Source organism: Acinonyx jubatus, chromosome E4 (assembly GCF_027475565.1).
Source record: "Acinonyx jubatus isolate Ajub_Pintada_27869175 chromosome E4, VMU_Ajub_asm_v1.0, whole genome shotgun sequence".
Lineage (NCBI taxonomy): Eukaryota > Metazoa > Chordata > Mammalia > Carnivora > Felidae > Acinonyx > Acinonyx jubatus.
This window is the reverse complement of record NC_069395.1, coordinates 41,357,393-41,383,761: the sequence shown is the minus strand read 5'-3', so window position 1 is coordinate 41,383,761 and position 26,369 is coordinate 41,357,393. Positions and strand designations below refer to the sequence as shown.

General features: G+C 35.1%; 1 protein-coding gene across 2 annotated transcripts in view; it reads right to left on the bottom strand.

Moving 5' to 3' along the window:
- The window catches only part of XPR1 (xenotropic and polytropic retrovirus receptor 1), a 214,813-nt gene that overhangs the window by 54,050 nt on the left and 134,394 nt on the right, over window positions 1–26,369 (bottom strand). For both annotated transcript variants that reach the window (XM_027074421.2, XM_053209425.1), the window contains 5 exons: window positions 17,635–17,858; window positions 14,610–14,759; window positions 14,257–14,340; window positions 9,441–9,522; window positions 87–277 (listed from right to left, as the gene is read on the bottom strand). In XM_027074421.2, the coding sequence (XP_026930222.1) occupies window positions 87–277; window positions 9,441–9,522; window positions 14,257–14,340; window positions 14,610–14,759; window positions 17,635–17,858 (731 nt within the window). The remainder of the gene's footprint in view (window positions 1–86; window positions 278–9,440; window positions 9,523–14,256; window positions 14,341–14,609; window positions 14,760–17,634; window positions 17,859–26,369) is intronic.

The following is a 26,369-nucleotide window of genomic DNA, read 5'->3' as shown; positions in this document are numbered from 1 at the left end:
TAAAAGATGGATTTCAGCACCCACTAAACCAGCGATATAGCTAACGTGAACTATATTTGTGGGACTTTATGTCTTGCTTTGATTACCTCAAAAAGATGTTGATGAGACAAATTGCTTCTTGGATTCAGTTCAAAGATGAGCACATGATTCACTCCAGCCTGTCTCCAACCATATGTGTTGATGCCCAGTAGAAAAAGGAATTCAATCAGAAGAAAGCCACCCCGATAGATTCTTATCAAGGGCCATATATTTCTATCTGTTTCAAGTTTAAATACAGCTGAAAAAATATCAATTAGTTAGTCAGAAAATTCATAATGTCTCATTTAATTGTCTTTCCTCATAATTCTTGATGACACAGTCCTTGGCATAAAAAGTTTTTATAAATAAAGCCTAAGCTTAGATTATCTCAAGAGCATGATAAACTTGTTTCTAGGTTCTTTCCCTTCATCATTTCATTCTGCAAAATTTCACCAGAATGATTTCCCTAAAACTTCACTTTGGGCATGATAGTCCATTGTTCCATTAGTTTCTTAGAAATACAGAGAATCACAGAAATACAGAGAATCACATATGGGATGACATAACTTCCTTGGCTTTGTTCAGTGATTAAACTGGTTATAGTATTACCTACCTCGCAGAGTTACCGTGAAGATTAAAAGAAATGTCATACATGAAAGCGATTGAAAATAAAAGCAAGTGAAAACTGAAATGTCATATAAATGATAACAGTTAATATTTACAGAATGCTTACTATGTGCTAAGGACTGTTTTCTATTATATTTTGACATATAATAATTCATTTTACTTGTTTGTTTGAGAGAGCAAAAAAAGGAGGGGTAGAGGGAGAAGAAGAGAGAGAATCTTAAGCAGGCTCCACACTCAGTACAGAGCCAGATGTGGAGCTCGATCTCATGACCATAAGATCATGACCCGAGACAAAATCAAGAGCTGGATGCTTAAGTGACTGAGGCACCCAGCCGCCCCCTTTTTTATTTTTAAATTTATTTTTAATTTTTATACATAAAAATTCATATAATCCTCACAATGGTTCTGTGAGTTAAAAACTATTATCTCCATTTGACTGGTGAGGAAATTAGAGCACAGAGAAGTTAGGTAATTTGCTTAGGATTACCAAGCTAGTAGAGGGCAGAGCCAGAGTTTTAACTCAGAGAGTTTTGCTCCAAAGTGCACACTCTTAACCACTACATTCTGTTGTTCATATGCCCATACAAATGTGTAGTATCACTATTACCCTATAGCCTTCCAGTTACTGTAAATTCAAACACGGTCTTGGAATTCAAGTTCTCTATCAGTCGGATCTCCAACTCACTTTCCCAAACTTATCTCACAGGGCTCCTAAACATTAATTCTTATCTCCTGATAAATTTTATTAGTCTTTTCACAAGTTTGTTTTTTCACACTTGCTTATATTGTCCCCTGTACCTAAAATGGTCTTGCTCTTTGTACCAATTCAAATTTTACTTAATATTTCAGAGCCAAATCCTTATCTATTCATACATTTATTGAACCAGTGTTTCGTTTTGAGCCTAGTCTGTGCCAAACATTTCAGTTTGGCTAATGATTTCTCAATTTTCCATATAACTATAAAATTTATTAGACTCACTTGAAATGTAGTTATATACTGGCTTATACTTAATTTAAATAACCATTTATTAGTTATCTTTGTATTCCTACAGTACATAGCATTTAATAATTTAAAAATAACAGGGTAGTGAAAACCTTTGCTTTGGAGTCAAATACTAAAGACCAGACTTAAAATTCTAGCTATTTTAAGGCAATTATTTTATTTTTCCAAGTCTGCATTTCCTTGCTGGAAAATGGGGATAATATCTATTCTCATAAGTTTGTAAATAAGATTAAATGTGATCAACATATATTACATGCCTAAAACAATAACAAGTATTCAGTATATATCAGTTTCTTTTTCCTTTTGCTTGAGGAAACCTCATTTTGTTCATTAGTTTCACAAAAATTTATTAGATGCCTTTTATACCTAACACCACTCAAAGAACTGGAGATTCAGTAATAAACAACAGACAAAATATATGTCTTCAGGAAACTTCTATTCTGTATAATGTCATACTGTCATAAAGGTTTTGAAGAAAAAAAAAGTAGGGTAAGGGGATGAAGAATGATGTTATTAGGTGCTATTTTAGGTAGGGTGGTGAAGAGGACCTCTCAGGAGATGACATTTGCAGAGATCTTAAGGAAACAGAGAATGAATCATGTGAGTATATGGAAGAATAAGGCTCCAAATAGTAAGTACAAAAGGCCCTAAGATAGGTATGAGCCCGGTGCTCCAAGAACAGGAAGAAGGCCAAGGCCACTATAATTGAAATAAATGAGAGGTAAAGTCATAAAGAGTTAGCCAAGAGAAGATCAGGTAGGACCTTTATAGTATCTTGTCAAGACTTAAACTTTTACTTTAATATATGAAGCCAATGAAAGGTTTTATACACAAGTGACAAGACCAATTAATAATATTAAAGGGCTACTCCAGCTCTTACATAAAGGGACTACAAAGGATCAAGCATGATAGCAAGGTTAGTCAGCAGATTATAAATAAAAAACTCTATATGGATTTAGATCCTGATTCTTAAGCAAAAACCATAGATACAACAGCCAGGAAACAAAAATAATAATCCTAAGTCTCAAAGAATGCACAATAAAACTACGAGAGCTAATAAATTCAGCCAAGTCGCACACTGTAAGATCAACACACAAAATTTAGTTGTCTTTGTATACATCAGCAATGAACACCCTGAAATGAAATTAAGAAAACAATTCCAATTACAATAGCACCCAAAAGAATAAAAAACCTAGGAATTAATTTACTCAAGAGGTGAAACACTTGTACAATAAAAACTACAGACAGTGCTAAAAGGAATCTCATGTACATGGACTTACAAGACTTGATGTTGTTAAAATGGCAATGCCAAAGTGTTTTGGAGATTAAATACAATCCCTATCAAAATTCTAGTTTTTTGTTTTTTGGTTTTTTTGCATATATAAATAGAAAAGTCATTCCTCAAATTCACATGGGATTGCAACAGGCCCCAGATAGCTATAACAACACTGAAAAAAGAAGAGCAAAGTTGGAGGACTCACATTTTGTGGTTTAAAAATTTACTAAAAAGCAGTGTGGTACTGGCATAAAAACAGACATACAGACAGAATAGGGAGTTCATATATAAATCTATATACGTATGGCCAACTAGTTTTCAACAAGAGTGCCAAAATCATTCAATGGAAAAGAATATTTTCTTTAACAAATGGTGCTGGGATGACTGAATGTCCACATGCAAAAGAATGAAGCTGAACCCCTATCTCACACCATGTACAAAAGTTAGTTCAAAGAAAGAAAAAAAATAGAAAAATCAGGCTTTATCAAAACTTTTTTGCATCAAAGGACATTATGAAGAAGGTGAAAGACAGCCTATACAATGGGAGATAAGATTTGCAAATCACGTATCTTGGTAAGGATTGAGTACCCAGAATATATAAAGAACTCTTGTAACTTAAAATAAGAAGACAACTCAAAAAATGAGCAAAGGACTTGGGGAGACATTTTTCCAAAGAAATATACAAATATCCAACCAGCACATGAAAAGATGCTCAAAATCATTAGGGAAATGCAAATCAAAATATTAACAAGATACTACTTCACACCCACTGGGACGGCTATAATTTTTTAACTTTTTTTAACATCTATTTTTGAGAGACAGAGAAAGAGAGACAGAGCGTGAGCAGGGGAGGGGCAGAGAAAGAGGGAGACACAGAATCCAAAGTGGGCTCCAGACTCTGAGCTGTCAGCACAGAGCCCGATGCGGGGCTCCAACTCCCAAACCGTGAGATCATGACCTGAACAGAAGTCAGACGCCCAACCGACTTGGGCCACCCACGCGCCCCTAGGATGGCTATAATTAAAAAAATAAATAAATAAAAAGGAAAACCATAAACACTGATAAGGGCGTAAAGAAAATGGAACCCTCATAAATTTCTGGTGAAAATGAAAAATTATGCAGCCTCTATGCAAAACAATTTGGTGGTACCTCAGAAGATTAAACATAGAATTACAACATAACTAAGTGATTCCACTCCTAGGTATATATCCAAAAGAAATGAAACCAGGTACCCAAGCAAATCCATGTATATGCATGCTTTCAGCAGTACAGTACACATTAACTACACATCTAGCACTCCAAAATACTATACCCATTTTCACTCATTCACTTGAATAGCTTCACAGTATTTCATTGCACAGAGGTAAATAACATCATTTAGCTTATTAAATAATTCCCAACTGATGTACATTTGAGTGGTTTCTAGGACACTGTTACTACAAACAAAATGGCAAGGAATACCCTCCTTTCATATATGTCCTTGGCATCCTGTTCAAGTATGTTTGTAAGATAAATTTCTCGAAATAAAATTGCTTAACCAAAGTGACTGTATTTAAAAATTTACATATACTGCCAAATTATCCTCCAAAGACACTGAATTAATACTCTTACTATTAGTGTATGAGTGGCTATTTCACACCCTTCTATAAACACATCGTGACATTTAAACACATTTAAATGGTCAAATTCCTATCTCTGTCAAACCAAAAAATGAAATATGATATATTGTTATTGTATCAAATTAAACAACAGTTACTAGAAATCTGTAAGAGAACAATTTTTAAAAAATCTAATCAGGTAACTTCTCATCTTCTCAAAACTAAGTTATCTGAAATATGTGAATTTCAGACAAATTATTAAGTATCAGATCAAATCCCTTGGAGAAACTACAGCAATTACACACATTTTTTTTTGATGTGAATGAAAAAAGAATCGTGCTTGTACATGCATTACTACTGCTGTGTTTCTCTCTCTGTGTTATCTTTCAAGTACCCGCTGGGACATAAATAAGCATAGACAGCTGGCTGTGCACTTACCCTGCCTCCCCCCCCACTGACCACACAACACAAAGATCAAACAAAGAAGAGTTGTGAGGTGAGAGAACATAATGCAGAAACCACACACATTAAAAAACATATGAGGCTGTCTCATAAAACAGTCTATATTTACAAAAGAAAACAAAACCTGATTTGTCCCTGAATTAAAAAAAAATTTCTTTTCAACTCACATGAAAAAAATGAAGGTTATTTTTTCTTATTATTTAATTATGATGATGATGATGATGATGACAACATCACCACACTCATCTTGGAAATAAAAGAAAAAATTTCACATATAAATGACTGAGGTTTTCTTAGAAAGAACAACTCCCATCATATACTCCATATAATTTATATTGGTGTAGTGCTTCACAACTATATAAACATGTGTCACTTACACTTCTTAGCTGATGTCCATGAAGTGGTCTCAAGCTATCTCCTTCACACTAGGTGATTTTCTCATTTCTCTTCTTCATAACCCAGTCCCTCCTCCTATGCCCCACCCTCTTCCCCCACCAACTAAATCTCTACTCATCTGTCTCCTCTTGGAATGCCCTTCATTCCATCACATCCAGCATAAATGCCATCTCCTTCATAAAGTCTTCCCTGATGCTTTCATTTAAAAGTAATTACTTTGTTCCTTTGACCTGCTTAGAACATTTAACATTTTCCATCTTGGAGTATATTATTATTGTTTTAATATATGTCTTAATCTCCCTGGCATAAAAAACTTCCTAAGGAAAGGGATTTTCTTATATCTCTTAAGGCTTGCATCAAGCTTAATTATGAGGTACATAAAATTTACCTGTTGAATGAATGAATTCTAAAATAACCCTGTGAATTTAAGGTAGTACAGTCACTGAACAAATAAGGAAATTATTTAAAAGAAGTTAAAGGAGAGGCGCCTGGGTGGTTCAGTCAGTTGAGCTTCTGACTTCGGCTCAGGTCATGATCTCATGGTTCATGGGTTTAAGCCCCTCATTGGGCTCTGTGCTGACAGCTCGGAGCCTCGAGCCTGCTTCAGACTTTGTGTCTCCTTCTCTCTCTGCCCCTCTCCCACTCATGCTCTGTTCTCTCTGTCTCTCTTTCTTTCAAAAAATGAATAAACATTTAAAAAAATGAAAAGAAGTTAAATGATATCCTTAAACCAAAACAATTAACAAATAGTAGTGTTGAGACTGAGATACAGGCTAGGCCTTCTGAAGACAAGTCAGTGTTCCTTCCTTAACAACTGGCTTGATAATCTAGGGTTGGGTTTTTTATTACAATACTCCCATGCAGTCTATATAAGAAGACTGCACTCACCTAAAGAAACAGAACTAGATTAAAATATGATAATAAATTATACCAATATTAAATCATGAGCTTACAGTGGGCCATAATTATTAGATGTAATTTTCAGTAGTTGGTAGGAAGGAGAATTCTAAAAACACAAATGAAAACACACTGTCAATAGGTCAAGTTCATATGCTCTCTAAGAGTCATTACAGCTTGGGTTATAATTTCATAATATGTAATTGACAATCTTAATTAAGAATGTTAATGAGGAGAAACAACTTTGGTAAATTTTTTCTTAAACATCTGCTATATGTGTTGTACTGTGTTAGGAACCTAAAATATGAAAAATGAAAATACACAGTCCCTGCAATTGAGAATAGTAACTGTGACAGTGATAGAAACTTTCATGTTCAGGCACTATTATGATTACTAAACATTGAAAACAGAATATAATGGATATTTATACAAAACCATCGTATTTTTTACGTTTATTTATTTTGAGAGTGAGAGCATGTGCGGTGTGCGGAGGAGGGGTATAGAGAAAGAGGGGGAGAGAGAGAGAGAGAGAGAGAGAGAGAGAGAGAGAGAATGGCCAGCAGGCTCTGTGCTGTCAGTGCAGAGCCTGACACGGGGCTCGATCTCACAAACTGAACCACGAGACCAAGACCTAAGCCGAAATCAAGAGTTGGATGCTTAACTGACTGAGCCACCCAGGGACTCCACAATACCATCTATTTCTAAGTTTCTTTGTAGACTTTCCTGAGCAAAATTTAATCCTTTATTAATGATTCAAGTTATCATTATAAGCATAAGTACACAGACTCTTGAGGTATACCATGACTATTTGCCCTTAAAGTAAAAGTCCTTGAATGCAAGAACCTTTGAGATTTGTGTCTTTTTTGCTGTTTGTGTGTTTTTGGTTTATCATTTAATTCCATCTCTGTCCTCTTTCATCCATTCCAATTTCCACCAATATTTTGTTTATTTTTTTAATGTTTATTCATTTTTGAGACAGAGAGAGAGAGACACACAGAGGACAAGTAGGGGAGGGGCAGAGAGAGGGAGACACAGAATTTGAAGCAGACTCCAGGCTCTGAGCTGTCAGCACGGAGCCCAACGCGGGGCTGGAACCCACGAACTGCGAGATCATGACCTGAGCTCAAACTGGATGCTTAACCAACTGAGCCATCCAGTCTCCTCTTCCACCAGTATTTTTTGAGCTCCTTCTATGACCCAGGCAGTATTCTAGGTGCTAGAGCTACAATGGTGAACAGGAGACAAAAGTCCAGGTATCAAGGAACTTACATTCCAGTGGGAAAACAGATAAAAGAAACATAAATATGTAATATTATGTCATGTACTTAAAAGTGCTCTGAAAAAACTAATGTGGGCTGAGGAGACAGAACAGGCTATTTTAGGGTAGGGTGATTAAGGAAGGACTCAGTGAAGAAGTGGCATTTGAACAGAGACTGTATGAATGAAGTGAAGAAGTAAGCCACACAGACATCTTAGGGAAAAAGCCTCTTAGGCAATTGCAAGGGTTCATAGATGGGATGATATTCAAGGAACACCATAAATGTACTTGGAAACACAGTGAGACCAAGTGTGGGGAGGATGACAGGGTATAGTCAGAAAGCCCATAGGGGCAAGACCCTATAGGGTCTTTTAGTCTATAGAAAGAAGGTTCAACTTTATTGTAAGAGAAGCCATAGAGAGATGTTGAGGAGGACAGCAATAAGATCTAACTTACATTAAAAAAAAAAAAAGAAAAGAAAAGATACTGGTGGCTATGAGGAGGCAAGAGTGGCTGCAGCGAGCGCAGTGAGGCCAGTTCAGAAGGCTGGTGCGGTACACTAACAGGACACGGCTGCTTATACAAGGATGGCATTGGTGGAAGTGGTCAGATTCAAAATGGGTGAAGGGAGTGGAAAGTACAGGCTTCTAGTTACAGAATGAACAAGTCACAGGGATGAAAGGTATTATAAAAGTGTTGTATGGTGACAGATAATAGCTACACTGTGGCAAGCACAGCATAATGGAAACTGGTTGAATCACTATGTTGTACATTTGAAACATCTGACACTCTGTGTCAACTGTACTTTACACACACACTGTTAAAGATAGAGCAACAGGCTTTGCTGGTGGATTGGAGATAAGGTATGAGAGAAAAGAGAGGCTAAAGGTTTTTGGCCTGAGAATCTGATTAAAAAAAAATGATGATATATAGAAAAGAAAGTGTATTTGGGGGTAAAAAATATTTTTGTCCATGTAAGTTTGAAATGCCTATTACTATCCAAATAGTCAATTAGATATCAGAGGAGAGAGTAGACGTACTTGAGAGTCACTGCCATACAGGTAACATTTATGGCCATAAGCCTGAATAAATTGCCTGGTTAGGAAATGAATGTCGACAGAGAGAGAATTTGAGGATTTAGTCCAGCAGTACTGCCCAACATTTAGATGTCACAAAGAAAAGAGTAGTTAGCAAAGGAGACTGGAAAGAACTTCCAGCAAAGTTTAACAAGAAAAGCTGCAGAAGGTGGTTTCCCAGCAAAACCAAGTGAAGAGTTTCAAGAAGGGATGATTCACAATGTCAAATGCAGCTGAGGGCTATGTCAACTTCTGTTGGGAGGTTTAGTAAGATAATGCCTCCCTTGCTGTTATATCATTTCTAGATGTTGGGAGTGCACTTGCTTCCAGCAATCCCTTCTACCTCTTTCTAATTCGTAACTTAGAGGATAGGAAATTATACAACCCAGTTTCTTAAAATTATATGGAGTAATTGTAAATATGTTCTGGAAAGGATGTGAGAAAGACTCCAAGAAGCAAAGTAAATAAATTTTAGTGCACAAATTTTGTAATCTTATTTACTCTCATCTGTGAACAAGGGAGTTGAGGTTCTAACTGAACTCTGAAAATGTATAAAGAAATTGTACATAAAAACTAGAAAACATGGAGAACAAAAGTCATAAACTAGTAATGTTGTAAAAGGAAATATGTCCGAAAGGAAAAGCAAACTAAACAAATGACCAAACACTGCCCCATCTCCCCCAGTCATTTATAAGAACAAAAAACAACCCTGACAGATTTCTCTTTCAGAAGCAGCTTTGTTAGTTTGATACCAGCTTTGACAGAAGGACAGAATATAACATGGGCATATTAGTAAGAATAATTTAGCTTAAAATTTTAAATGACTTACCGGCAAGCACAAGGGTAATATTCAGTACAATGAATATTCCACAAAACAGGCCAACTCTAAAAGTAGTCCATGCTGGTGCAGGCTGTAGAAAGAAAAACAGCATGCCAGGTATAGGGCAAAATACTGCATACATTTAGCATATGATCTAATAAATTAGTACTATGAATCCCAAAGTTCTACCATGAAAACAAAGATATTTTATGAACTGAATTTTTATAAATCAGAACCAGAGAAACATCCTTCATCCTCCTATAATATGAAAACAGAGTAGCCAGTTATTCAAATTCTTTTACAGAAATCTGAATTACTTAAATAAACAAGATTATAATCATAGACGTCAAAATATACATACACTGAGTTTTCCTTATAGGAGAAACCTGAGTGCAATTTCATTTTTACAATGTATACATCTTTAAATTTCGTAAGTCACTCTTTACTCAGAGTTCACCTAATTGGTAGAAGGAACCATGGAGACAGTGACAAGATTAACAACAACTTTTTTCTATACTACTTACACTATTAATACTGGGATAATTTAAAGTGAATTTTTATTTATTTATTTTAATGTTTATTTTTGAGAGACAGAGGGAGAGTGTGAGTGGGGGAGGGGCAGGCAACAAGAGACAGAGACAGAGAGGAAGAGAGACAGGATCTGAAGCAGGTTCCACACTGACAGCAGTGAGCCTGATGTGGGGCTCAAACTCATGAACTGCAAGATCGTGACCTGAGCCGAAGTCAGATGCTTAAGCAAATGAGCTACCCAGGTGCCCCTAAAGTGAATTTTTAAAGACATGCTAGAGGGGTGCCTGGGTGGCTCAGTCGGTTAAGCGTCTGACTTCAGCTCAGGTCATGATCTCACAGCTCGTGAGTTCGAGCCCCGTGTTGGGCTCTGTGCTGACAGCTCAGAGTCTGGAGCCTGCTTCTGCTTCTGTGTCTCCCTCTCTCTCTGCCCCTAACCCACTCACATTCTGTCTCTGTCTCTCTCAAAAATAAATAAACATTAACAAAAAAATTTAGTTCTGTGTTTTTTAAAAAAAATAATAAAGACATGCTAGAGATTCTCAAGAGACTGGTATATCTGAATCTCCAGAGTATAAAGGTTAAAGAATATTTTTCTCCATTTTAATGCAGATTTATATCAACTGCTTTCTAATATAAAAGAAAGTACCTGATATTTTAAAAGTAAAGGGATGAGAAACACAGGAAAGAGAAAATATTGTGGATTTAAATATTTGCAATGAGTGTTATAAAGAGATTCTGCTGGTTTTTAAGGTGATATTATATTTAAGATGGTTTAAATGTTTTCTAAAAACCTTTAAATGAAAAAAAAATTGAGACTCCCTCCGACTTACGTATTATTAATCAGTAACAGGTATCTGCAATTGTTAGTTTAAGACTGAAAGCATCCAGAGGGAAGACAGTCATTTGTATTTAAAATTTTTTTTCTTTAGTTTAAAAAATTGTGTAATTTATCATATAGGAAAGAACACATAAAATGTATTTGAACTGTTAAGGAACTGAATAATAAAGTGTGCCTATACCTATCACTCATCTTTAGAAAAAGAACATTTCTATTAACTTTGACATCTCTAACCCTTCCAGATCCATAAACCTTCCCCCCTTGCCAAAGATAACCATTTACGTGTTTTTTTTTTTAGCTTTACCAACTCTTCATGCATTCAGAAACACCTTAATTTTTTGAGATTAATTTTATTATTAATAGTTTTACTGAAATATAACTAATATATATTAAAGCATACACATTTAAAGTATCTAATTTGATGTTCTGATATAAGTAAACACTTATGAAACTATCACCATGATCAAGACAATGAACATATGTATCACCCGCCCCCACCCCCCACCCCCGCCAAGAGATTCCTCACGCCCTTCTGTAACACTTTTCCTCTCACCACACCCATCCTACCACTAGACAATCATGGACCTTTCTGTCATTATATAGTAGTTTGCATTTTCCAGAGTTTCAGGTAAACAAAACCATATAGAGTATGTACTCTCTTTTGGTCTGGCTTCTCTCACTCAGTGTAATTATTTTGAGATGCATCCATACTGTTCCATATATCAATGTTTATTCCTTTTTATTGTTGAGTAGTATGCCATTGTATGGATATACCATAATTGTTTATCCATTCACCTAATTGATAGATAGGAGTTGTTTCCAGTTTTAGGCTATTATGAATAAAGCTGCTACAAAACATTTGTGTACATATCTTTTTTTTAAAAAAAAAGGATTTTATGTATGTATGTATGTATGTATGTATGTATGTATTTAAAAGTAAGCTCAACACCCAAACTCATGACTCCAAGATCAAGAGCTGAATGCTCTACCAACTGAGGCAAGCAGGAGCCCCTGGTATACACATCTTTATATGAAAATATGCTTGCAATCTGCCTTGGGTAAATACCTATGAGTGTAATGGCTAGATTATATGGTAGATGAAGGTTTAATTTTTAAGAAACTGCCAAGTTGTTTTCCAATATGGTTGTATTATTTGATATTCCAATAGCAGCATATGAGACGTCAGAGCTTTTGTTCCTCCAACATTTAGTGTGCCATCATTCTAATAGGTATATATTATCTCATTATGGTTTTAATTTGTATTTCCCTATGACTGATGATATTGAACATCCATTTACGTTTACTTGCTACTTATCCATCTTTGATTGTGTGTTTGGTCAGATTTCTTGCCCACTTTTAGTTTACGTCGTTTGTTTTCTTATATTTGAGTACTGGATTCTTTATATGTTTTGAATACAAATCCTCTGTCAGATATATTTTGTAAATATTTTCTCTTGGTCTGTTGCTTTTCTTTTCATTCTCTTAATATTGTCTTCTGAAGAGAAGTCTTAAATTTTGATGAAGTGCTTTTGGTTTTATTTGTTAGATCTCTGCATAAACCAGCCATCAGGATGTTTTCCTGTATCTTCTTCAAAAATGTGTAGTTTTCGGTTTCATTTAGGTATACTTAAAATTAATTTTTGTATATGATGTGGAGTTCTAATGTTTTTCTTTTGCAGTTGGAAGCCAATTGCTCCAGTGCCATTTATTGAAAAGACTATCCTTTCTAAGCTGAACTGTCCTTACATCTTTATTAAAAAGTAGTTGTACTTAAATCTTTACATCTGTCTTTACATCTTTATTGAAAATTAGTGCCCAGGGGCGCCTGGGTGGCTCAGTAGGTTGAGCATCGATTTCAGCTTAGGTCATGATCCCAGGGTCATGGGATTGAGCTCCGTGTTGGGCTCCACACTGAACATGGTACCTACTTAAGATTCTCATTCTCTCTCTCTCTCCCCCTCTCCCCTACTCACACACTCTCCCTCCCTAAAAAATAAAGAAAAAAAAATTTATTTAATTAAAAAAAAAAGAAAATCATTTGTCCATGTATTCATTGGTCTATTTTTGGACATTTTATTCAGTTTCATTCATCTACTTGCCTATCTTGACACTAATACCACACTGTTCTGATTACAGTCGTTTTAATAAGTTTGATATGAAGTAGTCTCAATCTTTCAACTTAGTTGTTCTAAAGTTTTTATGGTTATTCTTGGTCCTTTGTATTTCCATATAAATTTTTACATTTGCTAACCAGTTATACATACATAATAAATATAAAGACCTATTGAGATTTTGAGGTGGATTGTGTTTTATCTATGGATCTATTTAGGAAGAAGTGATACCTTAGAAATATTGGGTTTTCTAACCCATGAAAATGGCATATCTCTCATGCATTTGCCTTCTTTATTTCTCTTAGCAATGTTTTAGTTTTCAATGTAAAGATGCTGTACATCTTGTGTCAGATTTATCCCTATATATTTCTATTTTAATTATAAACAGCATTTAAAAATTTGATTTCTAATTATTCTTGATTTTATATATATATAAAATATATATATGTGTATATATATATACACACACAAATATATGCAATTTATTTTATATGTTCATCTAATATTCTGCAACCATGCTAAACTCACTTATTAGTTCTAGTAGCTATTCTAATAATTCACTGCATTTTTCTACACAGGTTATCATGTCATCAGCAAAAACCCCACCAGTTTTAGTTCTTTGTTTAAATCTTTTATTTCTTTTTCCTACCCTCCTGCACTGGCTAGAATCTCTAGTACAATTTTGAATAAAAGTGGTTAGATTGAATCTCCTTTTTTGTCCCTAGTTAGGGAGAAGGCATATAGTGTTTCATCATTAAGTATAATATTAGTTGTAGGTTTTTGCCTTTTATTAGGATAAGGAAGCTTTTTTTGTTATGGATTTCCATTCCACTGTGGTCAGAGAACATATGCTCTATGACTTAAATCCTTTTAAGTTTATTGAAACTGGTTTTATGACACAGAATATATCATTTAAATGTTTTGGTATAACTACTGTGTAGACATCACTTAATAATTTTTTTTAGAAATTTTTTTAGAACCTTGGCATTTTGGATGAAGATATGCAATACCCAAGCATACCTGAATCCTCCACCACATATCACGAAATAAAAACCTCATCTTAATCGTTTAAGGAGACCCAGAAGTTAGGATGTCAATAAAAATAAACAAGAGAAGGAGTACAGAATAAGAAGAGAAAGGTGAGAAGACATTATAATTCATCATGAAGTGAGATGTGGCATTTAATATTTTAAAAATGAAATAACAACAGTAATAACTACTTTTAAACTTTGGCTGACATATATTTTTTTAAGTAATGAAACTAGAATTTTACCAGCTAAACAGATTATGTTGATTACTAAACAGACAAAACCAACTGACCAGACAACTGGAAGAAAACACGAACCTGAGCAGCTCCCAAAGGGGGAACACGTAAACGCTTCATAGCTTTTTGTCTGTCACCATCTTCAAGTTCATTAGTCACTACAGCCTAGAAAGACACATTAAATTTTGACACAGGTTATACTAACCTTGAGTAATACATAAATAATTCTGGACCATTTATACATATGGTATTCTGATAACCTCTTGGTGACTATATACTGAATAAAAAGCAAAACAAAAAAATCATGAATAAGATTATTATATTCAAAGCCAGCAAGTAATTACAAAAAGGGAACTGAGATGAGGAATTATTTCATTAAAAATAAGACATTAATTTTATTGAAAATGTGTGGCACACAAATGAAATTACTATACCTCAGTTTCAGAGATAAGCTGGTTGATTTTCTTGCACGTATAAAAAGGCGCCACTTCTACATGAGCCACTCGCCAATCTGCTCCACGAGACGTTTCCAGGATCTTGTCATGCTTTTTGAGGATTTTTCGAAACCCTGTAAAATTCAGATTCTACAGAAAGAAATGAGAAACACTACCGTAATTTCCACCACCATAAAAGAAGGAAAACAATAAGCACTATGCATTGATGAGCTGATTGAGGACTGAGTACTGAGAGAAATGGCAATGCTTTCATACAAGCATTTACTACGAAAAAGATAAGACTCTTCTTTCTTATTCCATCTGTTTATTTCAAGGTAGTATACCATCAGTAATAAAAGAAACCCTGAACTATGAATCCTAGTATTTCTATTTCAAGTAAATTAATAAAAGTCTTAAACTCAAAACATCTTTATTTCCATTTTCTTATGTACAATATTCTCAAAAAGGCTAGTTCGTATTATTTTGCTTCATGATCAAAAGAAGACTGTCAGAAAAATGTTTGGATTTATCATACATTGACTACATTTCTTAGTTTTGTTTTCTGAAGGACTGGCATAGCTATGTATTTTACCTCTAATGTGCAACCATTTATGAACCAGCATGGAAAAATGGAAAATCATCTATTTCTTTTAACTTTCATTTTACTTCTATCAATTCTCAGTTTGGGGATGGGAGTGTGAAGAGAGTCAGTAGAAGTGATCACATACATAGGGTTTCACTGATGGTGGGTGAGAGCTTGCACTCTTTCTCCATTTCCACAATATCAAAATAGTATACTTTTCTACATTCTCAAATTGTTGTTTTTTTGATCAACATGCAAGAAAAAGCAAGAAACCGGCTTTTCACGGTTCTTTAAACCAGAGGCTTCCAAATTTGTTGATCACATAGTCCTATCAGTAAAAAAATTGAATACTGATTCCAAATTAGACTTTGCATGCTTCCTAGTTTGTATATAATTTTTTTTTCTCATACTTTAATAAATCATCTTAAACTTTCCTTGGGGTGCATACACCATGAATTAAAGACTGCTTTCAATTTTCCTTTCTCCTCACTCTCAATATAAATATATTCTTACAGAATAGCCAGCCTCAAAGAACAGAGAATGGATCAGAACTTTTATAATTAATGATTATTTTTGTTTTCCCAAACTTTTTTTTTTAATGTTTGTTTTTGATAGAGAGGGGGGGGGGGAGAGAGAGAGAGAATGAGGGAGCATGAGTCGGGGAGGGCACAGAGAGATAGGGAGACACAGAATCCAAAGTAGGCTCCAGACTCTGGGCTGTCCGCACAGAGCCCAATGTGGGGCTCAAACTCACAAACCATGAGTTTATGACCCGAGCTTAACCAGCTGAGCCATCCAGGCCCCCCAGGGAGCTTTTTATAATGACCCCACACAAAAGCTGCTGGGAAAGTTAATAAAACAAAATTTAAGAGGGGTATTTCCCTGTAACACAGAAGCATAATCAATGAAATATGAAATGTTAATGTTTTACAGCATTATAAGAAAGAATACATTTTTGTTTCTTTTTAAATATAAATTATAATGCTATAGATAAATTTCAAAGGAAAATAATTTCTCATGATATGCTTTACTATTCTTCTTTGAATGATAAAATATTAAATTATCAAAGAAGAACACAGAATTATGAAAGAGATGGAAATAAGTACATGCATTAACAGCTTAGAATACTGCAGATATGAGACTATAATGTCTTCTTATTTTAAAACTCCCAATATACCCCTAGAATACTTTTGTTGTATAATCTTGAGTTTTCATCCTGTGATGATTGTAACCACAGATTATCAGTACTAATCACAATAAAATGGAAAAAGAATAGTACGCAAAGTCACTAAATTTAGAGATTAGAGAAGCTTTTGCCTACTGAAATGTTTATTATTGAACAAATCATCTGTTCTTCTATAATTTTGTTATAGAGTCAACTATGTAAACAAATCTGTAAAGAATTAGAAATTAATAAATGCCTTCAATTTCCATAATTTAATGTACATGGTAGTAAGGCTTTACAGATTGGATTTTAAAAATAGTCATATATCCTAATTGCATAGATATTCAGTCTCTATATATATTTGCTGTGACCTAATTTCTTTTCTCTCACAAGAATTCTTTTCTACTTAAAAAAAAAAACCTTTATTTTAATTCTAATGTAGTTAATATACAGTGTTACATTAGTCTCAGGTGTACAATATAGTGATTCAGTAATTCCATAAAGATTTTTTTATCACAGAGTCATATTGAAGTCTGCGGATAATAAAATTGGAAGGATTGTTAGTTGTAAACTGAAAAGTCAGTATCTTTTATAATATTATTAGTGTTAGTTCCAGGAAAGTTAACTGTCTAATTGCCTTTGTGGAAATTTTGCTATAGGTTTGGAGGAATATAAAGCTCTTACATAGCCAGCGGTGGTTGGGTAAACATATACAATTTCTTATTTCTATTCACCACTACCACAGATGCCTCTAAAAACAGGAAGCAAACCATTAGGAAGCAAACTGTGAGTGAATATAGTGAATGTTGTACAAAAAGTTTTCAAAAACTGATCTTCAAAAACAGAAATCTTTTCACAAATTTTTTTGATGTTTATTTTTGAGAAAGAGAGAGAGAGAGCAGAGCAGAGTGGGAGCGGGGGAGGGCAGAGAGAGAGGAAGACAGAATCTGAAGCAGGTTCCAGGCTCCGAGCTGTCAGCACAGAGCATGATGTGAGGCTCGAAAGCACGAATCATGAGATCATGACCTGAGCCGAAGTCAGACAGTTAACTAAGCCACCCAAGCGCCCCCAAAATAGAAACCTTGTTACATTATTTTGCTACCTTTGATATGTGGTTTTTAGCCAATTAGAACAACTGAAATCACATTAAGAACCTAAAAAATAATGACATGCTAAAGATTTCCCTTTTTGGATTGGCCCATTAGTATAGTTCAAGGTTAATTCCAAATTTCTCAATTATTTGAAGATTCCATTCTCCAGGGTAAAAACTGAAGTACCTGATAGTTCTGCAGCAGGATAAGACTGAGGTAGAACTCGCTGAAGGCCAGTTTAAGGTCTTTAATATTCCTATGTTGGACACGTTCCTCGTGGGACAAATGGAAGACTGGCTTTCTGCGTTGTCGCAGTGTAGTAACGCCAGTGCTCTCCTTCTGTGCATCCAGTGATGACTGAAGCTCATTCTGAAGTGTAGCAAACCTGCGCTGAGCCTCCGCAAGCTTCTCTGTTAAAAAAAAAAAAAAAAAAAAAAAAGAAAGAAAGAAAGAAAAAAGAATTTCAAAACATCAAGATAAAAAAGCTGGTAAAGTTCTCACTGACTTCTGAATTTTTAGTATTTATTCCAGTTTGTTTCCCTAAAATTTCTAGGAAAAAAAATGTTACATGTAATATTTAGAACTGGATAGGAAAAAAATGTTTTGGTGTAACATTTCATCCTATCATTCTATCCCACGTTTCCCTCCCTGTAAAACCTCAAGTGTACCCTTTGTTTTTACAGATGAAGATACAGAATTTAAAAAGCCATGAAAAGTGAGAATGCAAAATGGTACAGCCACATTACAATCTGGAAAAGAGTTTGTCCATTCTCGAAAAGTTAAACATAGAGTTAGTTACCTTAAGATGCAGCAATTTCACTCCTAGGTATATACCCAAGAGAACTGAAAACATACGTTCACACAAAAACTTGTACATATACATGAATATGTATTCACAATAGTCAAAAAAAACCTAGAAAAATAGTAAAAAAAAAAAAAAACAAAACCCTAAATGTCCATTAACCAATGAAAGGATAAGTGAAACACACACACACACACACACACACACACACACACACACACACACACAGGAAATATTATTCAGTCATAAAAAAGAATGAAGTACTGACAGATGCTACAACACGAATGAAACTTGAAGAAACCATGGTAAGTTAAAGAAACCAGACACAAAATGCTACATGTTATCTTATTCCATTTATATGAAATGTCCAGAACAGGCAAACCCAGATACAGATTAGTGATTGCTAGGGTCTAGGGGGTTGGAAGAATGGGGAATGACTGCTAATGGACATGGGGTCTTTTGGGGATGATGAACATGTTCTGGAATTATATAATGGTGATGGTTGTACAACCTCGTGAATATTCATGATTTGAATCTCTCTCCTCAGGAATAGCTCAGTCTCTTTTAATCGCTTATGTGAGTAGTCAGGCTTCCTTGGGATAATCTCCCATTCTTTTTTTTTTTTTTTTAATGTTGATTTATTTTGAGATAGTGCGTGCACATATGTGTAAGCAGAGGAGGGGCAGAGAGGGAGGGAGACATAGAATCTGAAGCAGGCTCCAGACTTCAAGCTGTCAGCACAGAGCCCGACATGGGGCTCAAACTCACGAACCACAAGATCATGACCTGAGCTAAAGTCACACAGTTAACCAACTGAACCACCCAGGTGCCCCGATAATCTCCCGTTCTTAGTCAACTGATTTGGGACCTTGAATACAGCTGCAAAATCCCTTCAGAGCAACACCTAGATAGATGTTTGACTGAATAACTGGGGAAAGATAGAGAATACATAAGGAGGATGGAATCTCAGAGGCCTCCTTAGAATTATGCTATCTCTGGACTGATGCAAATTTCTAGAGACTCCAAATGCCACTTGGCCCAGCAGTCAAATGGAGATTTATAGTGTTCAGGTTTAACTCACAGTGGACCCAGTTGGTCCATGAACTCACACTATGATTACTTTCTCAGTTCTAGAATGTATAACTGAAATAGAAACATCAGGCCACTTGTACAAATCTCACACTGACTCTGACCCAGGGATAAGGGCCATTATTGTCAGAAGGACTAGTGGAAGTTCCAAGAACTTCTCCCTATCAAGATAATAATCAAGAAGCAAAAACACATCCCTAGGGGAACTCCAGAGCTTAGTGCCACAACCAGAGACTTGAAAGATACAGGGATGTTGATATCTATCGTTCCCCATTTAATTCATCTATTTAGTCTGTGCAGAAGTTGTATGGATCTTAAAGAATGACTGTGGATCACAGCAAATGTAATCAAGTGCTCATTCTGATGTCAGCTGCCATTCTAGATGTGGTATCATCACTGGAGCAAATCAACACAGCCTCTAGCACCTGGTATGCAGCTATGCACCTAATAATGCAGCTTCTTATCTGGCAGCAGATGCCAGCATTGTCTGAGCCCCAGAAATGGCATCATTCCCCATAAGTACTGGTCAGCCACCTAGTGGCAGGTTGAATGCAACTGGATGCAGGGGGCAGATCTGTCCTCTCTGGAATAAATGTATTCTTGATATGGTTGTGCCTTCCCTGCTCATAACATTTCTGGCTAGCACCACTATTACCTGGAATGTCTTATCCATTTTCATGGTATACTACACAGCTTTGTTTCTGATCAAAAAACTAATTTCACAGCAAAGGTAGTAAAACAATAAGCATATCCATGGAATATAATGGTCCTACCACATACCCAGAAATTGCTAGCTCAAAGAAAGACTTAAAATGAGAGACAAAACTCTTGAAGAATAGGGTTCTGCCTTATAGCATTATATTGGTGTTTTCGCAAACACAGTCAAAATACAGAGTCTACGAATCAAGGAAGGGAAGTGGGAGTGGCTCCTTTCACTACTATACTAAAAATTCACTCACCCAATTTTTGCTTCCCAATCTGCAACTTGAGCTCTGCCTATTGGTTAGTTCTCAAGAAGAAATGCTTCTTTCAGAGGAATACAACAACAGTTACACTGAATTGGAAGATGAGAAACACCTGGCCATTTGGGGCTCATCATACTACTGAACCAGTAGGCAAAGAAGTTGTTTACTGATTAGTGATTGATCCCAATGACCAAGGGGAAAGTGAATTGTTGATATACAATAGGAGCAGGGAGGATTGTGTCCATAACCCAGGAGACTCTTTGGAATATATCCTAGTATTTCCATGACAAGTAATAAAAATTAATGGGAGGCCGCAGACATCAAACAAAAGAATTATTGACGATTCAGACCCATCAGGAATTGAAGTCTGGGTCATTCGATCCACTAAAGAACCCTAGTCAGTTGGGCTTCTGGCTGAGGGCAAAGGGTAGCGGAAAAGGCAAAATCATAGATACAAACTATGGCCTCTTGACTTCACGCTCTTTTACATAGTTTGTATTTTCCTCTTTTTGTTGCAATCTGGGTAACTGCTTCAGCTCTATGTTCAAGTGTTTAAATTCTCTTTTTAAAAATTTTTTTTTAACATTTATTTTTTTTTTTAAGAGGCAGAGAGAGAGCATGACCAGGGGAAGGGCAGAGAGAGAGGGAGTCACAGAATCTGAAGCAGGCTTCAAGCTCTGAGCTGTCAGCACACAGCCTGACACGGGGCTCGAACTCATAAGCAGTGAGATCATGACCTGAGCTGAAGTCGGACGCTTAACCGACTGAGCCATCCAGGCGCTCCTATAAATTCTCTCTTAATCTCTACCTAATTTACAGGTTTAACTGGTTAAGATATTAAGTTCAGTGATTATATTTTAATTCTTAAAAGTTTTAATTGGTTATTTTAAAAAGTCAATTTTGATCGTTTCTTCTTTGTTCATGGTTTTGATATTCTTCTATGTCTTTAGCCATACTAAGCATATTGTTTTATTTTGTATCTAATTAATTTTGCATATTTTATGCAGCATCTTACTGTTTTGTAGTTGAGAGGTTTTCAGGATTTCTTCCTAATCATCCATATTGTAAGAAAAAGAACTATTTACCTATTTTCAAATCTCCAACTGAAAAGGCAAAATGAATCTCAAATTTCTTATTAAAGCCAAGCATTTCCACTGCAAAGTTGTTTATCTTATTATCCTTCTGATCAAAAACAATATAGAACTTTTTGGTTCTTTCTTGGTTCACTGTGCACTTAATGATTCAGTAATTTTTTCGTGATGCTTCTAGATCAAAAGATACATATAACACTTCTGTTTTATTAACAACTTAAATATTTATGCCCTAACCAGTTAAAAGCCATACAAAAAAACAGTATACACAAATACATACACAATATATAATGAAAGAATGTGAGACAAGGTCAACTATAAATTACTTTGCTGATTAAAAAGCTTAGGTAACTTGTAAGACCCAAAAGCCAGAAAATCATAAGTATATGAATGATCAACTTTTACTGTTAAAAGACTGATATATGAATTTGCTATCTGTTTACCATCCTTAGCCACAAATGTCAATACATAAATTTTGTAATTATTTACATCTTTCATCATATGGATATTAAAAATGAAAGTAGTCCAAAAAATGGAAAGAAAGAAGAACTGTTACTTCCTGCATGCCAGCAATGTCATGAAACAAATGCCTCCCCATCTGGCAAACTCCTCACTCATTTTACAAGGCTAACCTCAAATATTATTTTCTATGTAAAGTCTTTCTTGCCTAACAACTCTCAGCTACAACTTGAAACTCCCTCTACAGGGCTCTCATTAGACCACAAACATGCATACAAAGCACACTGAACATATAATTCTTTGTTTATATGTTTGTTTCATTAACCGTGAGCTAAGGCCAATGCTTCTCTCTTGAGAGCAAAAAAAATCTTCATGTTTTAATGGTGAGCAATTTTCTAATAGCTTTTTCAGATATACTTTACACAGCATAGAATTCACCGATGGTAAGCATAGTTTGGTGATTTTTAGTAAATCTGTGGAGTTGCGCAATCATCAACACCATTCAATTTTAGAACATTTCCAACATCCCATACACTTCTGTCATGGCCACTGGCTGTCATTCCTCATTCCCACCCCTAGCCCCAAGTAACCATTGATCTGCTTTCTGTTTCTATAAACTTGCCTTTTCTGGACACTTTTATAAAGGAATCATACGATGTGTTGTCTTTTGCATCTGTCTGGATTCTTAACATAATGACTTTGATGTTCATCCACAGGAGTTTGCTCTTTTTATTGCTGAATTATACTTTGTTGGGTGGATATACCACATTTTGTTTAAATATGCATGTTGATGGACAATTGTTTCTATTTTTTTACTATATAAATTATGCTATTAATATTCACATATAAATTTTTGTGTGGACTATCATCATCATCTTTATATTATAAGAGCTTGCATACAGTAGGCTCAATCAATGTTTGTTGACTGAGTGAATGAACGAATATGTAGGAAAAACTCTCTAGTAATCCAAGTGCCTATAGAGAAATAGAGGAATAATAAATGCCAGGGGTATTTTGCTAGTTTTTGAACCAGTGATTCTCTTCCTTAAGGGGAAAGCTATCTGGAAGAGCACATAAAGGAAAATCCTTGTTTGGAAGTAGGGGAGTATAAAGCATATTTCAAAAAAGAATTCAGTATTACCATAGTTACAGTGTTATACTTAGAAAAAGGGTTTAATACTTATCAATAGGTTTAAAAAGGATGAGAAACACTGCTTTTGACAAGTGTCCAAATCTATTTTTCAATGACACCACAGTTTTCTAGAGTCAGGGCTCCAAAAAGTTCAAATATATGGGACAGCACAGAATTTGGGAAAAGGTATATATGTGCACAAAAATGTACTTTGGCCTATGAATTAAACTCTACAAATATACTTAAAAAATAAAAATGAATATTTCTAAGTAATTTTATAAATACTAATAAAAATAGCCTATCTTGGCAATAAATTCCAATCTCCACACATTCCAGTAAATCCAGTGACTGAATGAGAACAGATTATTTTAAGAATACATGCTTAATGCCATAAGCTCTCAGATACTAAAATATTTGATAAAAATTTCCAATAACCATTCAAAACTTTCAAAGCACCTATATGTCCCTTAAATACATTAGGGACATTAGGGTTAACGAGATCTTATTTTTATTTATTTATTTATTTATTTGTTTGTTTATTTATTTATTTATTTATTTATTTATTTATTTATTTTGAAAGATACAGAGTACAGAGTACATCTGAGCTGTCAGAGCAGAGTCCAATGTGGGCTTGATTTCACGAACCATGAGAGCATGACTTGAGGTGAAATCAAGAGTTGGACGCTCAACGGACTGAGCTACCCAGGGACCCCAACAAGGTATTTTTTTAGTTTTCACCAGATTTATATATATTTTACTTTTAGAGAAAAGTTATTTCAGAACTATAAACTATCTTAAGAATAACAAAGCTATTATAGTTATGCAACTCAAGAATAATTGTTGATAAAACAACGTTAGTGTTTTAGAATACTTTGATTTTTTTGTATACTTATCTTGCAATGTTATGATCTTGCTAATTCAATTTATGGATGTCAGTATTATTTGAAATACAAAATTTGTAAGACGGCTGACCCATCCTAGATGATTAAGGGTAGTTAGTTGTTATATTACATGACATTTTTGTGCTTTTATCTGGAATTCTTATTACCTGAGATTGTTACACCTCAAATACTGAAGTCTAAAATTTCCATGTGTGGGTAAAACAACTCCAGCCTCAGCAGACTATCTGTTATACTCCTCAATCCCAAATATGTCATGTACTTTGATTTCACAATGCATCTGGATAGGTGTTTCCCTGGAACACTGCACTCCAACTCCTCTCCGACTGTTATCCTCAATATGCTCCAAGAGCATGTGGAGATGCCTACGTATTTTCAAGGATGCAATTTAAATTTTACTTCTTGTGTAGGCTTTTCCTCAATCCCTCTCTTTTCCTCTAAGCAAAGCCAATGGTTCTTCATGTCACTTTCCACAGTACTTTGCAAAATTTGAAAATACCAAGTATCATATTGTACATAAAAGAAATAGTACAGTTGACCAATACACACAATAGCTATTCTACTATTCCATTCTACTATTTCTTTTCATGTATTTTTTAATTTTTATTTTAAAGTTTATTTATTTTCAGAGAGACAGAGACAGCATGAGTGGTGGAGGGGCAGAGAGAGAGGGAGAGCGAGAATCCCAAGCAGGTTCCACGCTGCCAGCGCTGAGTCCGATGCAGGGCTTGAACTCACGAAACCATGAGATCATGACCTGAGGTGAAATCAAGAGTCAGATGCTTAACGGACTGAGCTACCCAGGTGCCCATATATATTTTTTAAATACCCGAGATGACCCCTCGTATTTTAATTCCCTGACCCATGTGTACAGTTGCAACCCACAGTTTAAAAAAACATTACTTTTGATGACAGTCGGCTTTTTTATTAAGATGCCATCCGGCAACTGTGTTATACTCCATGACCATGGACATTGCCCATCTTGTCAGTCTTAGAAAGAAAGAAATGATATGACAGAAGAGAAGGACAGTGGATATGTGGATAGTACATAAATAATTTCCAACTTCTCCCCACCTCCCCATTCTTTAATAGCTCTGAAATAAATGATTCTGTTGAAATGAACTCAAGAGAATCATGATGTAGGAAAAAATAATAGGACAATGGGAATTTTAAACAATATCACAGACCCATGATCACGCTAATTAATATATACTTAATCCATGTCTTTATACATATGCAAGCAAACACATACACACATATCAGTCATTAAGCCATAATTTAGCTATGTGGGTACTAGATACATATGATCACTTGTAAAATGAATATTTACTATTTCAGTGAAAGAGATACTTATGTTTTATTACACACATTCAGTGGCATAATAATATACAATGCTTCAAATTCAGTAAGAATAAAGAAAAATAGACATAATAGGATTACAGGAATAACTGTAATAGGAATAGTTCTGAGTAACTATTATCCAATTGGTCTTGCATATATATGAAGCCCGAAAATATTCTATAGCCAAGAAATAAATGTTTCTAATGCCATAATTTTCATACTTCTGAATAACACTACTGTAATTTCATTCCTTCCCTCCTACCTTTCCCACTTCCCTCCCTCTTTTTTGGTAAAGAACAGAAAAGCTCGTAAAATTGCTGTGAATTCAGAATAATTGAAGCCAAAAATTTAGGACAGGTCAGAAAAAAACAGACTGTTTAGAAACAAAGGAAGAAGCCCTTAGCTATTTAAAACATTCCAACTGGGGCGCCTGGGTAGCTCAGTAGGTTAAGTGCCTGACTCTTGATTTCGGCTCAGGTCATGATTTCATGCTTTCGTGAGTTCAAGCCCTGTGTTGAGCTCTGAGCCGACAGGCGGAGCCTGCTTGGGATGCTCTCTCTCTCTCTCCTCCCCTTCACCCCCTCCACCCCCCTGGGTCTTATAGCACTCTCTCTCAAAATAAATAAACATTTTTAAAAAAGGCTTGCCTGTTTTAATAATGGAATATTAAAAGCAACAGACACATTCTAACATTTTGTTTTTATGTAGGCACATAAAAACATGGCTTGGAAGGTAAGTATTTTGAATGGAGAGAGAAAGCAAACTGGTTCAAAGAGAAAGGTATTGTAACATGAAGTCATTAATATTACCAATGGAAAAGGATATTACTAATCACCACAAAAAAAAGATCTCTGACACTATCGCCTCTAGAATTGATGCCATTTTTAGTACTAAAAGAGACCTAGGAGACTTCAGTAATTAGTAATGTTATCACCAAAAAGGAGCCTTCCTTTAAAAAAACTTCCCTCTCCTCCCACGGTCTAAAAGATTTTATATATTAATATAAATAAAATAAAGAGCAATACAATGACTTACATGACTGACATCAAACTACTGTCAATTGTTTCTAACTCATTACATGTGGAACCCTAGAGGACTGGGAATGAATTTGCTCATCTTACAACAAGGTACATAGAGGCCTCA